Below are 20,541 nucleotides of genomic sequence, written 5' to 3'. Positions count from 1 at the left end.
AGAACAGCATGGGCCACGGGGCTGAAAATATTTATTACTTGGCTCTTTCCAAAAACAGTTGGCCAACCCTTGGCCTGACCATGTATGACCTTGAAAAGGGTCTTTCCTGTGATCCTGTTTCTCTTCCGCCAAGTTGGGAAAGGGGGTGTCTGTGTCCCACAGACAAAGAACCTGTGCTTGATGACTTCACAAGTGGAGGGAAAAGGTCTCAGGTGTGTTCCCACCTGCAGAAGAGAAGCAAAGACCTGGAAAGAGAGGAGATTTCTTCTAGGTAGTATACAAAAGCTCCCTTTCCTTCGTTCTTTCCCAGTGGGGTTCTACTTTCCATGGCCTTGACACGGACACGCTTCTGCCATGGGCAGCTCCCCTTTCAAAACATCCCATTCTCCTTTCCCTTCGTTCAAGGTCAGCTTTTTCCAGCGTGGTCCTAAACTTCTCTAACCCATGGAGTGCCACTCAAGGCTAGCTGGGGAGAGAGGGAAGGCGGGAAGCAGAGGAGGAAGAGGGTGTCCACGGAAGTGCAGTCTGCTAGCAAGTGTCAGAGAAGGTCAGAGACAAAGTCCCCTCTCCCCAGCTCTGGGTGAGAGCTTGGCTGAGTCCCAGGGAGACAGAGAGCTTCAAGGCTCCCCCCACCCTTCCACTTGTCTAAATCAAGCAAATAACTAACAATGCAAGGAGGTGTGGGGGAGTAAGGACCAGCCACTGGGTATCTATTTTCTGAAAACACATGGCAAATCTCTGAGCCAAATGCAGGCTAAGCCAAAGAATAAACAAATCCCTTTATTTCCCTGAGACAGGAGCTAGCAACTTCCCCTCTGGTCCTCTCCTTCCGCCAGCCAGATCCAGCCGTCCTAGGGTCCTCTCCCTGTGGGAAAAGCAGCATCTGTTCCTATCTGAGAGGGTGGCCTGCCTTGTAACCCTCCTGCTTCCTTTCCCTTGCTCTGGTCACCGAGCCCCCACCAGGGGCACCACGGAGCTCTAAGTTGGTGGGTGGAGAACAGGAGCACATGGCCAGTCCACACCTCCCCCCGAGGCTCAGGCCAGGTCTCCATGACGCACCACTAATTCAGTTCACTGGCCTCTGCTCTCCAAGTTATGGGACCCTGAATAAGTCCTGCTGGCCAAGGGGACCCCTGCGTCCAGCCCACCCCCTCCCTCCAGCCGACCAGGGCCCACCCTTCAGTGCTCCGAAGGTCTGCTGAAGCAGGGCTACTATGAAGGAGGGCAGGAAGCGGGGAGAAAAGAAAAAAGCCAGGGAGGGAAAGAACATCTCCGCAGCATGATGTCACACCGGCTGCTTTCGGAACCCCCAACACAGAACAGAGGCAAACAACATGGACTCCGGATTTTACTGTTGTGGAAGGTCTGTGTTCTCAGCAGCTCTGAGCAGCCTGCGCCAGCTGGAAAAAGCACACGGCCAGACAGACAGGTCCTCCTCCTTACAAGCCCCCAGGGCCTCGACCGGACCACCCCACCCCCAAGCAGAGGTGGGGGGAGAGTCACCCCTCCAAAAAAAAAAAAAAAAAATGCCCGGAGGAGACAAAGATAGACTGACACATACACACACACAAGCGTCAGGGAGCACTAACCTGGAAGCCATTAGGAACGGTAGTAGAGTGCAGTGCGGAGGAACTCATTCATTCATGCATTGGGCAGTGGGGGTGCGGGGGCGGGGAGCGGGGGCCCTGAGGACGGCGGAGGGCACTCACCTCCATGCCCACCCCACAGCCCTGGTTCTAGCGGGGAAGGGAGTGGGGGCGGGGCGCTCATGAGCTCTAGGAGCTGCCTTGCTCTGCTGTTTCGCACGGCTCTGGAACTGTCAGCATGACCCCCCTTAGTTCCTGCCCCTCCCCCCGGCGGCTGTTACTTGGTGTGGTCGCGCAGCCTACAGAAGTCCCCCTCTCCCTCGCCCTGGCTCCCTTTCTCTCTCTCTCTCAGACAGCTGTTCTCCGGTCCCTGCACGCGCGCGCATACACTCAGCCGCGCACCCCTGTGCGCGCAGGCAAGCGCGGGCACGCGCGCGCGCGCGCGCGCACACACACACACACACACACACACACCCTGCCGCCTGCCACTTTACATAACGGAACTCTCTGGTGCAGTCAGCTTGCCAGCTCTCCATTATTCATGCCGGGCCTGAGGACAGAGCCGCCCGGGGTGGGGGGCGAGCATGATTTCCTCTTCATCCTCCCCATCCGACAGAACACAAGATGATGCTCCCAGGAGATTCTGCGCCCTTGGCCGCCACCAATTATTTCCCAGGTGTTGTCTATTAGGTCAACCTGTATCAAGGAGGGGACGCTCAGTCGAAACACACGGGCGCCTGGCTCAAAACAGAGCCTTGCCTCTCTCAAAGGATGACAGCTGCGCTCCCTGCCTGAGCCCTGGGAACAGAGGAGGGGAGGAAGGCAGTGCTGGAGGCCACAATCCATGCAAGAAAATGGCTGAGGACCTCTTCAGGGTAGCCTCTCCCAGAATTCCACGATGGAGGGCTGATGCTTGCAGCCACGGAAAATACCGCCCTCCTGACAAAGGAGGCTCCTCTGAGTCTTCAAAGTCCTCAGCTGCGCCTTAAGAAGGTTTCTTCCTCCTGTCCATTCACCGAAATGCAGTGATTTCAGGGCTACTGAAACAGCCCCTAGCAAGTGTTTTTTTCAGACCAGAGGCAGTCTCTTCAACAAGGGTATCAGTGAATATTGTGAAAGTCATCCCATGGCTCAAAAAGCACTTTCCCCCTCAAATCAAACTCATCTGATTTCCACAACACTCCTCTATACAGGCCTCACTACGACCACATCTAACACAAGGATGCTGAGCAGCCCTGGAAAGTCGAGGGTCCCACAGCAAGAAAGGCTGAGCTGGGAATCCAGACCACTGGGCTGGAAACCTCACGAAAATCAACTAGCCAACGCCCCAGGCATGCCCCTGAGCCTCTGCAGTGATCACTGTTGTCCTCTGTTGGGAGTAGCAGGGGAAGCCCAACCGTGAGCCCAAACAAACAACGAAAAGAATGATGATGGTCAGCTCAGGGTTTCACCAACTTTAGTCCCCCTAGGATCTTGTTAAACCACAGGTTCTGAAGTGGGAGGTGTCAGAGAGGGCCCAACGGTTGGCCTTTCTCCAAGACCCCCCCACGAGATGCCCATGTTGCCATTCCAAGGGCCACACTTTGAGGAACAAAGGGTTGGTTTATGCATTCTCACCCTTAGGATGTTCCTGAAGGACAAAGTCTTGTCTGTCTGCACAGGATAACGAGCTGAAGGTGAATACTAATTATAATCCATTGATGTCACCTTTGTCCTGGTCACCAGACCCACTCTGGGAGCTAATACTTCTCAGGCATCTGTTGGCAAAACATCTCACTCTGGGATTGCCAAGCCTTATAGGCTCAGCATTAAAGGTCTTTCCAGGATTGTTTCTGTCTGCAGCTTGTTGATAAAAGAACAGCCTCGTGGTATCCAGGAAGCACAGAGGTTGAGTGTCTGCACTTCAATGGTGTGCTGGAGATGTCCTGGGACACGTGCTCTGCCAACTCCACCTACCCCTACCTGCCTGGCTCACATCCTACTTCTTCTGAAATAAATACCTTCCTCCCTTTGGACTGCCCCACTCCTTCCCCTCTTTGTTACTCCACAGAAAGAGCCTGCACTTTGGTGTTGAACTGGCATGCAAAGCTAAGTTTTGCTGCTTTCTGGCTTTGTGACCCTGTGTAAGTTCACGTACCCCCATCTCAGACTCGGCTTCTTCATCCAAAAAAAGCCAACAGTTTCTCTTTCTTCTTGTACACCATTGGTGGGGGGAGGGGGGATGACGACAATGCAATAAAATAAATGCATGGAAAAGCACCCAAGAAAAGCTAGTACGTCCCCCACCCCTGCCATTATAAACAACCGTACACAATCTGGAACCGAACTGGAAGTTCTGTTGTTCGCTCTGTTGGCTTTCTCTAAGAAGATTCTAGGCTACTTCTTTCATGTCCCTCCAACACGTAGGAGTACGGGGTACTCAGTAAACAGGTGTTCAGTAAATGTCCTTGTACTGATTGTCCCGTCCTCTATTAAGACAAAGACAAAGGGGTTTGTGGAGTCAACCAGCCAGCGCTCTCGTCTTGGATCCCCCACTCACCTACTACGTGACTCTGGACAAATCGTACTCACTTTTGGGGGGCTTTCCTAGTTTGAGTACAAAATGCACAAATTCATCTTTCTTCTGAAACACTTCTACGTCCCCCTATTGTGTTAGGAGCTTCAAGGTTGAGATTAATCAATGTGGTTAAAAGGGCAGGCTAACAGGTGGGACAATCCTGACTTCACATGTGGCTTCTCTCAGTAACTGATTCTGTGACCTTTGGAAAGTCGGTGTCACTAAGCTTCAGGCTTCCTCGTCTTGAGTCAAAAAGTAACAGAATCTTCCTGACTGTGGGAGGATTAAGTGAGGTGACTACATTCACTGTATCTGACACAACACCAGTCTGATAAATAAAAATATTATCACCAATATTGGTTAGAAACAATAGCTATTAAAACAAACAAACAGTGAAAGACCTACTTCTGAAACCTTCAACTAAGTCTGGACCTAAGAAAAATCTCAGTGTCTGGGGCACCAGGGTGGTTCGGTTGGTTGTGTCTGCCTTCAGCTCAGGTCATGATCCCTGCGTCCTAAGATCAAGCTCCATGTCAGGCTCTCTGCTTAGTAGAGAACTCTACTTCTCCTTCTCTCTCTGCCCTCCCATGCTCGGTGTTCTCTGTCTCTCTCTCTCTCACTCAAATAAATGAATAAATAAATAAAATCTGTAAAAAAAGAAGAAGAAGAAGAAGAAGGGGTGCCTGGGTGGCTCAGTGGGTTAAAGCCTCTGCCTTCGGTTCAGGTCATGATCCCAGGGTCTTGGGAGCGAGCCCCACATCGGGCTCTCTGCTCGGCACACAGCCTGTTTCCTCCTCTCTCTCTCTGCCCATCTCTCTGCCTACTTGTGATCTCTGTCTGTCAAATAAATAAAAAATCTTAAAAAAAAAGAAAAAGAAAAAAGAAATATCTCAGTTCCTTAAGCTGCATGCGTATATACACGTTATTTCCCACCCTCACCACCCCCATCATGAAATCTTCTCTGCCAGCCCCCTCCCCAGTTGGACTTCATTAAATAATAGGGAAGTCACAGAGCAGGCAAATCAGAGAATCTGGACCATGTCTACTCTAAATCGTAAGCCTTTCTTTAACGATTAGAAGCTCCTTACTTGGGGCGCCTGGGTGGCTCAGTCGGTTAAGCGTCTGCCTTCAGTTCAGGTCATGATCCCAGAGACTTGGGTTCAAGCCCCACATCAGCCTCTGTGGTCAGCAGGGAACCCGTTTCTCCCTCTCCCTGCCACTCCCCCTGCTCGTACTCTCTCTCTCTGTGTCAAATAAATAAGTAAAATCTTCAACAACAACAACAACAACAACAAGCAGCAGCAGCAGCAGCTCCTCACTTGAGCTACTTAAAACCAAAATGATCCTGATTAAAAAAAAACAGAAACAGTATCTTCTATGTGCGATGCAACTTGCTACTGATGTGAATGACCTCTTTAATTCCTGCCGACAATGTTATAAAACAGGTGCTTATCAACCCCATTTTTTCTGATGGGTTAACTAAGAGGAAGGGGGCTGGCTAACTTTCCAGTAGTATTTGATTTATAAGGAGCAGAACGCGTATCCAAAACCCTGGCTGCCTTCCCTGCCTTCCCCAAGTCCCACTCTTAACCACTGCATCACCCGTGAAGAACAAAGGTGCTACTGACGTCATCAGGAGGCCAGGGGCCTTCTAGTGCTAACCGTGTTTAACAGATTTGCACTGCTCCCTCAGACTCCCTGGAAGTCCCCGCACAAACTCTGCCCAGCCTCCTGAGTCTAGGAGATCCAAGACCTGTGACCCTAACGGAGCAAACTACATTTCTGCAGATTCAACGTACCCGCCCCTCCCCTTGGTCCCACTGCCCACCCCTCCCCGCCCCCCACCTCCCGGCCCCAACTCAACACCAGCCTTTTCACAGCTGAGCTATTTGTCACCTAAATTCTCAAACTGCTTTTCTGTAAATGAATTTAGGAAATGGAGGTAAAAGTAGGTATCTTTTTCTGAATTAAACCTTTCCCTTAGAGATATGGAAAACTGACATTAGTTTCTATTTTTGAAAGGAAAAGAGGTTTTTTGAGTCCTGTGCAGTATCAAAAGCACTTTCTAAAGAGCGCCCTGGAGGAATTGGGGGAGAAGAAGGAGAAGTTAAGGTACACCTGCAAATCCAATCCGGTCCCACTCAACCCACTCCTGTCTGATCACATTCTATAAAAAGAAGGTTGGTGTCCACAGAGCATCTTGCTCGCCTCAGGTAGTTAGTAACTGCTGGGGACAAGAATGGGGGACAAAGGATAAGGTCTTATTATAGCTTTGAATCCTATTCCCATCCCAACGAGAAAGCAAAAAGCTTTTTTTACATACTACATTCTTTCAAACATTTTAACTAAATCTGAGTTTCTTGAATGATAGGCAAAAGTGAACCTGACGGGGTGCCAGGTGGCTCAGTGGGTTAAAGCCTCTCTCTGCCTTCGGCTCAGGTCATGATCCCAAGGGTCCTGGGATCAAGCCCCGCCCCGAATCCAGCTCTCTGCTCAGCGGGGACCCTGCTTCCCCCTCTTTCTCTGCCTGCCTCTTTGCCTACTTGCGGTCTCTCTCTCTGTCAGATAAATACATAAAATCTTTTTTTTTAAAAAAGTGAACCTGACTGTATTACTATTATCATCCAAAACACAGGTGCTTTTATGCATCATAAACATCTAGGAGATTCCTGAAGTGTTTGGCAAGTCAAGGAAGGAAAAGGAACAGATATCTAGTATTTACTGAGACTCAACCACGTGTTAGCCCCGTATTTTATTTACTCATAAAATTTTTCTTTAATCTGGTGAGAAAACTAAGTATAGAAGCCAGTCCTTACCCAGGGGCACACAAGTATTTCTAAAATCTACCTTTTGGGGCATCTGGGTGGTTCAGTTGGTTAGGCATCTGCCTTCAGCTCAGGTCATGATCCCTGGGTCATGGGATGGAGCCCCACATCCGGCTCCTTGCTCAACAGGGAGTCTGCTTCTTCCTCTGCCTCTGCTGGTCCCCCTGCTTGAGCTTGCGCACCCTCTCTACGTCAAGTAACGAAAATCTTTATAAAATAAAAATAAATAAAATAAAATCTACATCCTCACTATACCATGCTACTTCCATAAATAAACACCTATGACGTAAAGGCACTTCAGAAAGTTCCTGTATTTAACCATTACCAGTCACAATCATAATTTTGCATTTAATCCTTGAAACGACACTGCAAGGTAAAGTCCCACTGTTCCTGCTCAGGCCAGTGATCCATTTATGGCTGCTCAGGTCCAAATCCAGCCTTCTCTGCCCTGCCTCACAATGCTGGAGCTGTACCCTGTCGACTTCCAGCAGCCTCCTAAGAAGCCTCACTGCCCCCCACCCTTCCAGGGAGAATTTCCAGCTTACCCGCCTCCGCCTGCAGGAAGCTTCTGGGCCACACACGGGGCCACAACCACACCCCCTCCAAAGAACTCTGGATCTGGGCCTTGGGTGGCGACCACCCCGTGTTCCTCTGCTGGAAGCTCTGCCCTAATCTAAAGATGGAGGCTGGTCCCTACATGTTATTCCCGTATGCTTTAGAGCCCTCTGTTACCTGTTACTTGTTAGTGATTCTTAACATTAAATCCTCCCTGTCCGCTCACTGACGTGCTTCTGTCTCCTGACTGGACACTCATTCGCGGACTGCACAGCAGTGAGCGAACAGCAGCAGCAGCCCCAAACCTCAAGGCACACAGTAATAACAAAATGGCCAGCAGCATCTGGAGCATTCTACAAGCCAGACAGAGACTTACTGAATTTCATACATATCCCTTCCTTTGATCCTCACGTCAATGCTGCTTTACGGATGAGGAAGGTGAGATACCTCAGAATCGCAACGATTTCCTCAGGTCACAGAGACGACAGACAGGAGTGAGGATCTGTCTCCCAGCCCTCGGACGCAAAGCCCGCCCCCGCCATGCTGAAATGCTGCCTCCGTCAACTGGGGGCAGCCGAAGAGTGACAAAGGGCCAAGGAAGCGTGAGTGCGGCACACACACACAGGAGTTGTTCACGTTTGCAAGAGAAAAACGGAGTTAAATTGTTAGCCAGAGAGGTCCACGTATATCCAAAGAAATCAAAATACAAGAAGGGACCATCATTAAAGGTCTTTCAAGGGAGCCTCTGTAGTGCATAGGAGTTGGGGTACCCTGGTCATGAGGTGCTCTGGAGACCCGCACGAAACAACTCTTTCCAGACCTAAATGCTCAGGATATTGCCCATGTTGCGTGAACGCTTCATGCGAGACAGCTGATAATCCGCACATTTCCACCAGGCCCTGAGTTCCCCAACCCAGACTCGGATCCTCGGGAGCTGGGCGGGGGGTGTCCGAAAGGGTATATCTGTTGTCTCTGACCCAGCTGCAACCCAAGACATGTCATGAATACTGCGTCTGTCACATGAGGAGCCGTGATGTCTACGTGATTAAAAGCTGAAGTGAGAGCTGGGGAGAGGGGAGTGAGGGCGCAGCCGACTCTCATACCATTTCCACTCTGTGTGACCCAGCGCCGGCTCCTGCGCAGCTACTGCAAGAGCCAACTAGTCTGGAGGCAGCAGGACACAGAGACCAGCCCCTAGCCCACTGGGAACATATATAATATATATGCTATATATATACACACACACATATATATTTAAGTACATATTATATATATATAATATGTACTTATTATATATATGCGTGCGCACACACACACACACACACACATATATAACATATAATAATACATATTAGGCCAAACCCCTTCTCCCAATTTCCTCATAATCCTACATGAACAGAATAATTAGTCTCTGCGTATCACCTTTTTCTAAACATCCACTCTAGATTTTCACCCAGGATCAACTATAAATCTGCTCAATGCGTCTATGCTGGTGGCCCCCCAACTTGGCTGCCCTTTAGAATCACCTAAGAGCTTAGACACATTCCCAGTGCCCTGTCACCCCCTGCCACTACCAATTAAATCAGAGTGACTGCGGGTGATGGTCAGGCATCGTGGTTTTTTGAGCTCTCCAGGTGACTGCAAGGTATAGCCCAAGTTGAACCCACCGCTGGTCTGTATGACAGTAACCTTAATTCACTAGAAATGTAATAGAGAAATGACTTCTGAAAGTATAGTCTAATAATCTGTATTTCCCAGAAGTCACATTTTTTAATCTAAGACACTTTTCATCTCTTCTCGTGATTTCCCAAATAATAATCAGAACTAACACTACTCGAGAACTAAGTGCCAGGTCTCGTTCTAGGCACTTCAGGATGGTTACATTGGGTTATACTGCAGTTATTATCCCATTTCACAGAAGAGAAATGGAGCCACAAAGATTACAAGCACATCTGCACGTTTACTCCGTACCCCCAAGATGTCACCCACCGAGGACTAGAAAACGGGAGCAAATCTAGGAAGGTCAGATCCGCCCATGTTCTTTTCTCCGATCCTTGGGTTTTAATTCCACCCAGTGACATCTGCTCTATTCTTCTGGTCTTGAAAATTGCTCATTTTTAAAAGAGAGGACAAGCTTGGGTAAGTGTGGTGGTGTTCTTCAGTGTGCGGAAACTTTCTCCCTCTCCCAGCTCTCCAGAATTCAAGCAGGTGCTCAGTGGCCCTGGTGAGAATCTACAGAAGGTGGCAGGCATTAAAAGTGTTTCTCCCCAGAGAGAAAGGGCAAATCCACATGGGATCAGAACATTACATCTTAGGGGCACCTGGGTGGCTCAGAGGGGTGGGCGTCTGTTTTTGGCTCAGGTCATAGTTCCGGGGTCCTGGGATGGAGCTCTGTGTCAGGTTCCCTGCTCAGCCGGGAGTCTGCTGTCCCTCTCCCTCTGTTTGTTGTTCCCTCTGATTGTGCTCTCTCTATTTCTTTTTTCTTTTCTTTTCTTTTTTTTTTTTTTAAAGATTTTATTTATTTATTTGACAGAGAGAGATCACAAGTAGGCAGAGGCAGGCAGAGAGAGGAGGAAGCAGGCTCCCTGCTGAGCAAAGAGCCCGATGTGGGGCTCGATTTAGGACTCTGGGATCATAACCTGAGCTGAAGGCAGAGGCCTTAACCCACTGAGCCACCCAGGTGCCCCGCTCTCTCTATTTCTGCCAAATCAATGAATAAGATTTAAAAAAAAAAAAAAAAAAGGAACATTACATCTTGTATGTGGAAAAGTCTAGGCAAGCAACTGGAGCTGATTTCCTGGGATTGGGGAAAATGAGGCTAAATCAGCCTGTGATCATGACTCTGTGGGAAGCAGGCGGCAGCAGGAGTCTATCTGGAGCCCAGAAGCCACAGAAGGGCACAGAGACACCAAAGTGTAAAAAGTGAAGAGGATAACAGGTGGGACTGGTGACCCCAGGGTCAACCTGAGAACATCACTGAGCAGAAAAAGGCAAGCTGTCCTCCTTCCGGGCAATTCCAACTGCCCAAGCAAGAATGCCCTAAACCAAGGGACTACCAGGAAGGTGGCTACACGTGAGGCCGGGGACCTTTAAAACATGAGCACAGAACTAATCTAATTACTTCATTATGCAAATTAAGTCATTTAACTGGGCCCGCATCCCAGGACTAACACAGGTTAACATGCAAGACTATTAGATAATAACACAAACCACTCAGTCTACCGTTCTTTCCACCACCCGAAGAGTCACCACGTCCTGGACTGCCACCAGCTACAATCAACCCCTCCGCATGTGACTCTCTCGCTCAAAGGCAGATAACACCTGTTCTATAAAAGGGTGAGTGTGAGGAAGAGAAGACGTAAGGTTAAGTGCACGTCCGCGGGCTGCGTGAGTTAACATCCTGTAATGGTTACCTTGGTGGGCTGCTCCCCTCCAAGAACCAGCTACTCACTTCCCTAGCTCTCTGGACTAAAAGCTGCTGGTGGGTCACAACCAAGCTCCTCTTTGGGAGGTGCCCTTGACCAAAGAGAACAGCCTCGCCGAAAGGTTAATTGGCCCTCTGTGAAGACAGACCACACCTACTGGACAGTCTCTCTGTGAGAGGACACAAGAACCTGCCCCTGTGCCTTCACTTGGGATACCAGCAAGGCCGTTCTAGAACCAGAGCTTCTCCTGGAACTGGCCAACGCCTCCTGCAAGTTCATCAAAGTTTAGCCTCCTCTTCTGCCCGGGCCTGATTCTCTCGCTCACTTGCAGGTTTGTTCCCGGGCGCTTTCTGGTAAAGCTCCTACGAGGCCAATCTGCCCCTGTGTCTTTTCCATGATTCTTTGCAACCTAAGACATACACGACTTAGCCCAAAGGAATGTATGTGCATAGGGAAGCACTGAGGGACACGGAGCCAAAGTGTTAAGGAAAAGGCCAAGTCTCAGACTCAGGAATTTGGTACAAGCCTGGGACTTCCAGAGCATTCTAGACCCCTGGGACAGGCAGATAACCGTGCTAGGCCTTCTACCTCTGTCTGCTACAGGATATTAAGAGAGACTAAGCCCTCTCCAAATCACCTCTCCACAGAGGTAACTGACCTCTCCTTAATCCTGGATTAAGGTCTTAAACGGGAGAAGCCTGCTTGCTGGTGCCCCAGTTAAGATGTTGACATGTACTGAAGAAGAGATCTTGAGTCCCTCCTGCCACAGGCTGGAGACTGCGGCCACATGACATCCCCTCCACCCTCTTCCACGAGCCCTAGAGAACCAGGTGGTTTTGGTAGCTAAAGGGGCACATATCAGGACAATCCCGCTGTCAGGTCCCTGTGCAGCCCTGGATGCCGGTGAGAAGGATGGAAAGAGTGCTGTCATAGGGCGGAAGAGGTGGGGGACCGTGGAGTGAAGGAGAAATCCTAGTCCAGGCAACGGCTGTCCCCAGTTGGGGGGTCTTTGGGGCAAGCTAGAGAGGCTGCCGTGGCCTCCTCACCACCCCACGTGTCCACATGTCTCAGAAGTTGGGCTGGCCATGGGGCCAGGCAAGACCGAAAACGCGGGTGGAAAGCAAAGCACCAGAACCTATTCTTCAAATATCCTGACCCAGCTCCTCCCCAAATCAGAGCTGACTCTCCAGGAAGTAACCATCAGAGCTCTTACACGGGCACTGAGAGAACTTCCATGACCTCTCTTGTCTTAGGGTGGCACAGAAGAATAAATGGCCTTCTGGATGTGCTGTCTAGCGCCTGGCTTTCGGCAGAGGTACCCACGCTGCATGGTGAGGCTGTAGACCCTGGCTGGGCTTAGCCCTGACAGAGACTGTCCATACCCACGGATATCTTTTCTCTGTACCCACTTTCCCCAGATGTGTCCAGGAGTGGCACTTAGCCCCATTGATCACCTTCTTCAAAGGGTCCCGCAGGGCTGCTAATGCTACTGCTCCCAAGATGGGCCTCCTCGAAGACAGAGACCAGACAAAAACTTGACTCTAGACGAGGACAACGCAGGCTCACAGAGGGGTGACTGACATGCCACAATCAAAATGCACTTTAAAAGAGTGTCCACCTTGGGGCGCCTTGGTGGCTCAGTGGGTTAAAGCCTCTGCTTTTGGCTCAGGTCATGATCCCAGGGGGATCCAGCCCCACATCAGGCTCTCTGCTAGGTGGGGAGCCTGTTTCCCTTCCTCTCTCTCTGCCTGCCTCTCTGCCTACTTGTGATCTCTCTCTTGTCAAATAAATAATAAAATTTAAAAAAAAAAAAAAAGTGTCAACCTTCATGCAGTATGGGGCACCTAGTAACACTGGTGTATGACCATGAGTGGGTCTTATCCCTTCTGTGGGCTACAGTTTGCCCATCCAATCCAAGAAGGGTTTGGTCTAGATGACCCACGCCCCCCAGTTATTTCCTGCTCTGAAGTCCCTGATCGCTCTTTACCACCCATACCTCCAAATGCTAGTAAGTAGCAAAAAGATGAGCTCTATGACCAGAGAGAGAGAGAGAGAGAGAGACAGGAAGAGAGGGTACCGCTGACCACAGCAGACAGTGCCAGCGACCCAGGCCACGAGCTCCAGCGCTCTGGTCTCTTTCTACCTTCTCTCTTCTAACCACATCATGACCTTTAACTAACTGCTTCTCCTCCTCCAACCTCTGCAATCGCCAGAACTCAAATGCTCTCTGAGGGGCTATGCTGGGCAGCTGGAAGGTACCTCTCTTTCTGAACTCAAAGCCAATCCTAATTGAAGAGTTTTGGCACTGCCTAATTCTTTCGGTCAAAAGCTAAAAGGGTCTGGGATAGGTAGGGGCAGAAGTGATCAGAGTAAGGAGATTAAGTAGCTGGCTGGCAAGCTGGGGACACTGACTTACCATATACACAGGCTAGAACATCCTGGCCACACCACACCCTCCAGCTGAATCAAAACTCACCCAAATCCAACTCCCTTCTCACAATCCACACACTGGGGATCATTCAGCCACACACCCCAGACCCTGGAGCCTGCCTGATGCAAGGGGGCTGCAGAATAAGCCCCTGACCTTCTGGTAAGGACCTTCTTTCTACAAAGCTCGATGGAGTGCCAAAGTCTAGTTACCACTGGGCAAAGACCAAAGCTCGGCATGGACCAAAACGGCAATGTACCTGTGAGAAGCATTAAAATGAACTTGGCCTCATCAACAGAAGCAAGGGAAAGAGGTAATGAACTTGCCACAGGTCATACTGGCAGGTGTGTACTTAGAAATAGGACCAGGCTTTACAAGGGCTACTGTACAGATAAGATAAGGAAGACAGTGTGGGTCTGGAAATCCTGCCCTACACAAAACTGTAAGGTCGTTAATTAGATGTTTAGACTAAAGGACAGTTGCCTCAGAGTAAGCAGGGTATCACATATTTGAGAAGAGGAAAAGAAGAAAGAAAACCAAAGGAGGAGGTGCCTGGGGTGGGGTTGGGGGGTGGAAACTCTGGTGGACAGGCGTCTGTCTTCAACTCAGGTCACAGTACTGGAGTCCTGGGATGGAACCTGTGTCAGGCTCCCTGCTCAGCAGAGGTCTGCTTCTCACCATGCTCTCATTCTCACTCTCTTGCAAATGAATCAATAAAAAAATCTTTAAGGGGCGCTTGGGTGGCTCAGTGGGTTAAAGCCTCTGCCTTCGGCTCAGGTCATGGTCTCAGAGTCCTAGGATCGAGCCCCGCATCAGGCTCTCTGCTCAGCGGGGAGCCTGCTTTCCCCCCTCCTCTCTCTCTGCCTGCCTCTCTGCCTACTTGTGATTTCTGCCTGTCAAATAAATAAATAAAATCTTTAAAAATAAATAAAATTAAATTTAAAAATCTTTAAGAAAAAAAGAAAAAAGAAAGCTAAAGGAGTAAAGAAGCTTATTTCTGGTTTCTTCGAAGGGAGGTTATCAGATGGCATAATTGGGTCTGAAATATCGGGGAAGAGTAAGAGTTTTGGCAGGCCAGCGTTGTAAGAGGCTGGCTCACAGAGGGCGGGTGCCTAGTCAAGAGGCTGGCTTCCCATCCCCATCTCCAGAAGGGTGCAGACGACGGTCCAAAACCTCCCCACTTGAGACATCATCTGTGGCACAGGGAGCCCCGGTCCTGGATGATAGGGACGCCCCGGCGTGTGAACGAGTGCAGGGCCTTCTGATTCTTGCACTGAAAACCACGTAGGGATCTACATCTGTTTCTATTCTGTACGTTCCTCTTCCCCAAATCTAGAGGCAAGGTCGTCCCTCTACTGCTGGGGCCAGACACCCGTGCACAGACCCCAAGCATCTTCAGAGCAGAAAGACCTTTTGATCTCATTCAGCCCAGATTCCCACCCAAAGCAGGGATGTTCCCTGCAGCTTCTCCGATGAGAAGAAAAAGAAACCAATGGACTCTTCCATTAGCCTCCAAAATGATGAATCAATATTCTTAAGTAACAGGGCAGAGAGCCAACTCCTCCTCCCCGGGGAAGTGGACAAAAAGAGCGTCTCGATCCACCAAGGTCCTGTCTTTCCGCTATCACTGTGGGTTTCTGAACGACCAAAGGTACCAAAACCCCCACCAAGAACAGCAGTGGTCCTGTGAGGCTTCCTGGAAATCTCGTAAAATATGCCCAAGTGGGAGTGAGTGGACGCTAGGAAAAGTCTGCCCACTGCCGCGTTCCCTTTGTGCTGACATTTGTCGTGAAGATGGAAAATATCCACGAGACATGCCCTGGAGGACTGACTTGTTTTCTTCTAAATAATCCAGCATTTGACTCACCAAAAACCCTTGTTATCAGGATCTATAAAATACCACAGCCTGGGAGTATGGCATCAGAATCCCCCGTTCACCCCCAGGCCCTTTGCCCGGCCTTGCTGATTTTGCCAGCACAACCCGGGGTGGGGTGGGGGGCAGGGAGAAGCAGCTCCGTACCACCCCCCCCCCCCACCGCCAGGCGGGGTGTCTCCCTCCCTACCTCCTCAACCACATGCCATGTCTGTGAGCAGCTGGATGAGTCTGATTCCCGACTGCAAAGAGAAATGACAGAGCACGGGAGGAGAACGCAGCCCCAAGCCGAGGACTAAACATGGAAACCTCGAGTCCAACAGGATCGTTTTCAGAAAAGTAGTGGTTGAGCAAAACCAGAAAGTTATAATAAAAACTTGTTTGCATGCTAACCCCTAGTGCCCACTTTGGCTCAGGGGTGCTCCCGAGGGTGATGCCTCCTGCGTACCCCTGGTTACACACCGCCACCCCGCCCTGCCCCCGCCGGGCCACTGCGGACGCTTCTGTCCGTTCCTCTTCCTTGAGGCCAGGAAGGCTGGACAGAAGGTTCAATTTAAGTCAGGGGACTGAGCTGGGTGTGGACGGTAATTATTATAATACCTTGTATTTATGTCTAGCTATTTCTGGCCTGCAGCTTGTTTTCCCTTCTGATTCTCGCTGGAGAGGTCAGTCTGCCTTATAGATGTGGCTTCTGGCCTCCCACTGACAGCATTCCAGGGCTCAGCAACAGCACCTCGCCTAGAGGTGGAATGGAAGCCAGGCAGGGATTTCTCTCCTCAGCCGACAGGCCAAGATATGGACGGGGCACATGGGAGCGCCGCCTTCTCAGAGCAAGTCGGCGTGACGTGCAGCTGAGAGGTGCCGGTCACTCACTGGAGCACACTGACCAGCCTAGCTAGGGCACCCTGCCTCTAAAAGGGGCGACAGGGGCGCCTGGGTGGCTCAGTGGGTTAAGCCTCTGCCTTTGGCTCAGGTCATGATCTCAGGGTCCTGGGATCAAGCCCCACATCAGGCTCTCTGCTCAGCAGGGAGCCTGCTTTCCCCCTCTCTCTGCCTGCTTCTGCCTACTTGTGATCTCTGTCTGTTAGATGAATGGATGAAATCTTTAAAAAATAAAAATAATTAATTAACTAATTAATTAATTAAAAGGCTGCTCGACAATCATGATCTCCAACCTGGGTGATCAGTTTACCAAAACATAAAAATTAAAGATTAAAGAAAGGGGCGCCTGGGTGGCCCCGTTGGTTAAGTGTCTCACTCTTGGTTTTGGCTTAGGTCGTGATCTCAGGGTTGTGAGACTGAGTTCTGTGCTGGACTTTGCACTCAGTAGACCTCTCTCTTCCTCTGCCCTTCCCCCTCCCACACTCACTCTATCTCCTTCTCTAATAGATAATTCTTTAAAAAAGTAAAAATACAAATTTCACAAAAAACGTATATAGCACGACCGATGTGCGAAGTCTATTGTGAGAACTTCATAAACAGCAACTCTGTTCATTCTCAAAACCACCCTCTACAGCAGGTACGAAATTATCCCCATCTTACAGGTAAGAAAACTGAGACACAGAGAGGTTGAGAAACTTACCCAAGATCATAGAGATAGTAGCTGGTGGGGCCAGGCTTCAAACCCAGCGGACCAGCTCCAGGGAACCTGCTCTTAACCACTAACGAGAGGCCCCCTTGCTCAAATCCATGCGCCCCGGGCAGACAGCGTGATTCTGTCTGTCCCCACATGATTCTGATGGCCAGTCAGGCCTGGCAATTACTGAGTGGCTCTCAAAACTAGGGTGTGCTTGTTGAGACTCAGGTTCCTAGGCCCCAGGTGTTCTGGAACTGGAACCTAGAATGCACAGTTCTAACGAACTCCTAAGGCAGTGCCACAGCAGGTGGTTTCCAAAAGGCACTGGGAGAAAACCAGTCCTATCCCTTGACCTCACTCACCTGGGACAAGTAAACAACTCACTGGAGCACCTCGCCTGCTGCAGCCTGCAGACACCATTCCTTCCCTGCTGGGGCGGGTGCCCTGGGGGAGGGGGAGCCACCGGCTGTGTGAGGGCTGTTCTGTTCTTTAGCCTCAGTGACAAGACTGCCTTCTGACAGTGGAGGAGGAGGGGAGGGTGGGAGCCCGAGGAGAGCTCACCGTCCCTCCACCCCTGACAGGCTTCACATCACAGGGGGACACGCAGCTGGTAACGGGAAAAGGAAAAAAAAAAAAAAAAGACTGGGCGGCCTGGGCCCCCATCTCCCATTGCCAGAACAATGGCCTCTTCAAATGCCTGGCATCTGAACTGGCAGTCGGCCACCAGGAAAGAAAAGAGCTCGCTGTCCCTTTAAGGACGCCCTCTCTCCACAAAGGTCAGAAATGCCAGCTCAGCCTGCCCAGCGGCTGCCGTTTTGCCACTTTGGTGCCCCGGGGCCCAGGGCGATGCTCCCTTCCAGCTGGTTTTCTGGGCACCTGCTGTCTTCCGAAAAAGGCAGAGCACCTGGGGGACAGCTGTCGCTCCAAATGAGGTTCCATCCATCCGGCAGCTGCCCGCTGATGTGGAGGAAACCCAAGACCTCGTTTGCATCTCCCAATCTTTCCCCCAGGGGAGTTGGTCCCAAGAAAGTGGGGCTTGGGGGCCAAGGTCAGAAGCATGACTGGAGGAGGAGGGATGTGGTCAGAAAGAAAACTGACAGAGGAACAGATGCTCCAAAAGAAACATGGTATTTCACCCACAAGTGCAAAGGCTGATGGATGAAGGATCCAGAAATCACAATGAGCCGGGAGTAGGGAGTGGAAGTTGGGGGGGGAAGGGGGTGCTGTGGCAGGAAACGCAGGGTAGTGGAACGGCAAGGGCCTTCCTCCTGCAGACCAGGTAGGAATGCTGCCGCTTGAGTTAACCCGGGCACCTTCCCTAATTTCCCTGACCCTGATTTATTTACTGAACAGTACATATAGAAACTAATAATGTCTGTGATTAGAGTACTTGCCATGCCATGGGGGTCTCACAGGCAGCTCAGATAGTCAGAGTACGTGCTCAAGAAACCTGAATCTTGGACCACACCACCGCTTCTAATAAGTCAACTTGCAAACAGATGCCATGAGGAAAAGGGGCATTCACAGAGCAAACTGCGTGCTGGTGCAAACCATGATTGCCCTGGAAAAACAATTCCACCTATTCATAATATAAAGCAGGGGTTAGCAAACATTTTCTGGAAAGGGCCAGATATGTTACATTTTAATATTACAATACATTGGGCTTTCCACTCCCGTGTGTGGAGCCCAATGTGGAACTTGACCTCACAATCCTGAGATCATGATCTGAGCTGAAACCAATAGCTGGATGCTTAACCAACGGAGCCACCCAGGCACCCCTGTAAATAAAGTTTTCTTGGGACACAACCACATTCTTTTACACATCTACGGCTGCTTTAATCCTACAGAAATAAGAGTTCAACAGTTATGGCAGACCCAATTGTCTGCAAAGCCCAATGTTTCTTTTGTTTGTTTGTTTTTGTTTTTTTAAGATTTTATTTATTTATTTGACAGAGAGAGGTCACAAGTAGGCAGAGAGGCAGGCAGAGAGAGAGGAGGAAGCAGGCTCCCTGCTGAGCAGAGAGCCCGATGCGGATGCGGGGCTCGATCCCAGGACCCCGAGATCATGACCTGAGCCGAAGGCAGCGGCTCAACCCGAAGGCAGCGGCTCAACCCACTGAGCCACCCAGGTGCCCCAGCCCAGTGTTTTTTTGTGTTATGTCCCTCACCCTCTGCTCCTCCCCCTGCTCACAGTCTCTCTCTCTCAAGTAAGTAAGTGAATAAAATCTTAAAAAAACATAACACAAAAAACTCCTTTATTTTCAAGAAGAGATGGCAGCTGACAGGTAGTATTAATGGAGGAAATGGAGCAACCCTCATAGGAGACTGGAATAAAAGATACAGAGGCAGAAATCTATTTCTTGGGCGCCTGGGTGGCTCAGTTAGTCAAGCAACTGCCTTCTGCTCAGGTCATGATCCCGGAGTCCTGGGATCGAGTCCCGCATCGGGCTCCCAGCTCCACAGGAGTCTGCTTCTCCCTCTGACCTTCTCCCCTCTCACGCTCTCTTACTTGCTCTCTTTCTCTCAAATAAATAAGTGAAATCTTATTTTAAAAAAAAAAAAAAAAAAAAAACTATTTCTTGCTCTTCTATGCTGGGACTGTGACTATTGTGCCCATTGACTTGATCTCCAAGAAAAGTTTCTGGCTAACCCCAGCCCACTGCAATGGCTCCTGCTGGTTTCTTCAGCGGCCATGTCCAGAGTCTGCTCACATCTCTTGTTCTGCACTTCTTCTCTTCCTCATTCCTCAGCAAAGTCAGCGGGGCACTGACCCAATGACCACCCCTCGAAGTGTCCTCCTCAGTGCCCCTCATGGTAAACGTGTCCACCCCTGACCCAGCTTCCCGGGCCACAGCAGGCTGGGGTCCTTCGAGTCTGTCCGACTTCCCAAATAGCTCTGTCTGTCAGGGAAGCCAAGCACACTGTTCAGTCATTCACGGATCCATTTAAATAGGGGAGCGCCTACTGTGTGTGGGTAAACCTTAGAAAACACCAACTTCCCTTCCGCCTTGAGTGGCGCTGGGGAGAGTCTGCTGTGACGCGTCCTCTCAGAAGGCCGCCCTCGTGTTCACTTCCTGCTCCCTGCTGTCTTCCTACCCCAGAGCCCAAGCACTTCAAAAATAACTTTCTCGACTCTGCTAACAACTTTTATCATGACAATTTCTAACTGGCACTAAAAGCAGAGAGGATAAGAAAAGCTGAGAATAAGAAAACAGATCAAAAGCAAAGGAGGTGGAAAGAAAAGCCAAAAAAAAAAAAAAAAATCACTATTTCAAATTAAAAAAAAAAAAATACTGCCCACTTACATCATTATATCTGCATAAAACCACCTCATTCCACAAATCCCTCCTAATAGGGTCCTAGCTTCCCTTCAGAGCTCTGCCTCCCATGCACCTTCCCCAGGGAAACTTCCCTGATAAACTCTCCCAAATCTTGAGGACACTCAAGATCCAGTTCTAGGCCCTAGAATTCTCCATTATGGCTCACTCTTGCTTATGTACCTAATGTGTGGTGTACGACAGCCTATGAGCTCTGTCCTAACCCTTAAAATGCCACCTGCTCAAAACCCACGGGATATGTTTTCCTTCACCCACATTGCCTATGGCACACTTTCCTTGGCCGGTGCTCTCCAACATGATTGCTTGGCCAGTGCTCTGCTTGGATGGAAGGGCTGCTGCTGTCTCACAATAATCCTCAATGACCTGTCATCACTGTTC

The 20,541-nt window shown here is 50.1% G+C and overlaps 1 protein-coding gene across 12 annotated transcripts in view; it reads right to left on the bottom strand.

Moving 5' to 3' along the window:
* Positions 1-20,541, bottom strand: part of GRAMD1B (GRAM domain containing 1B) — a 178,910-nt gene that overhangs the window by 55,970 nt on the left and 102,399 nt on the right. Inside the window, exon 1 of one of the 12 annotated variants that reach the window (XM_044258080.1) lies at positions 1,590-1,964. The exons of 10 other annotated variants lie outside the window; for them this stretch is intronic. In XM_044258080.1, the coding sequence (XP_044114015.1) occupies positions 1,590-1,600 (11 nt within the window). In that variant the 5' untranslated portion in view covers positions 1,601-1,964. Of the gene's footprint in view, positions 1-1,589; positions 1,965-20,541 lie in introns of those variants that run through there. One more of the 12 variants, XM_044258085.1, reaches the window with a different exon arrangement.

Source organism: Neovison vison, chromosome 7, assembly GCF_020171115.1.
Source record: "Neovison vison isolate M4711 chromosome 7, ASM_NN_V1, whole genome shotgun sequence".
NCBI lineage: Eukaryota > Metazoa > Chordata > Mammalia > Carnivora > Mustelidae > Neogale > Neogale vison.
This window is presented reverse-complemented; position numbering and strand designations above follow the sequence as displayed.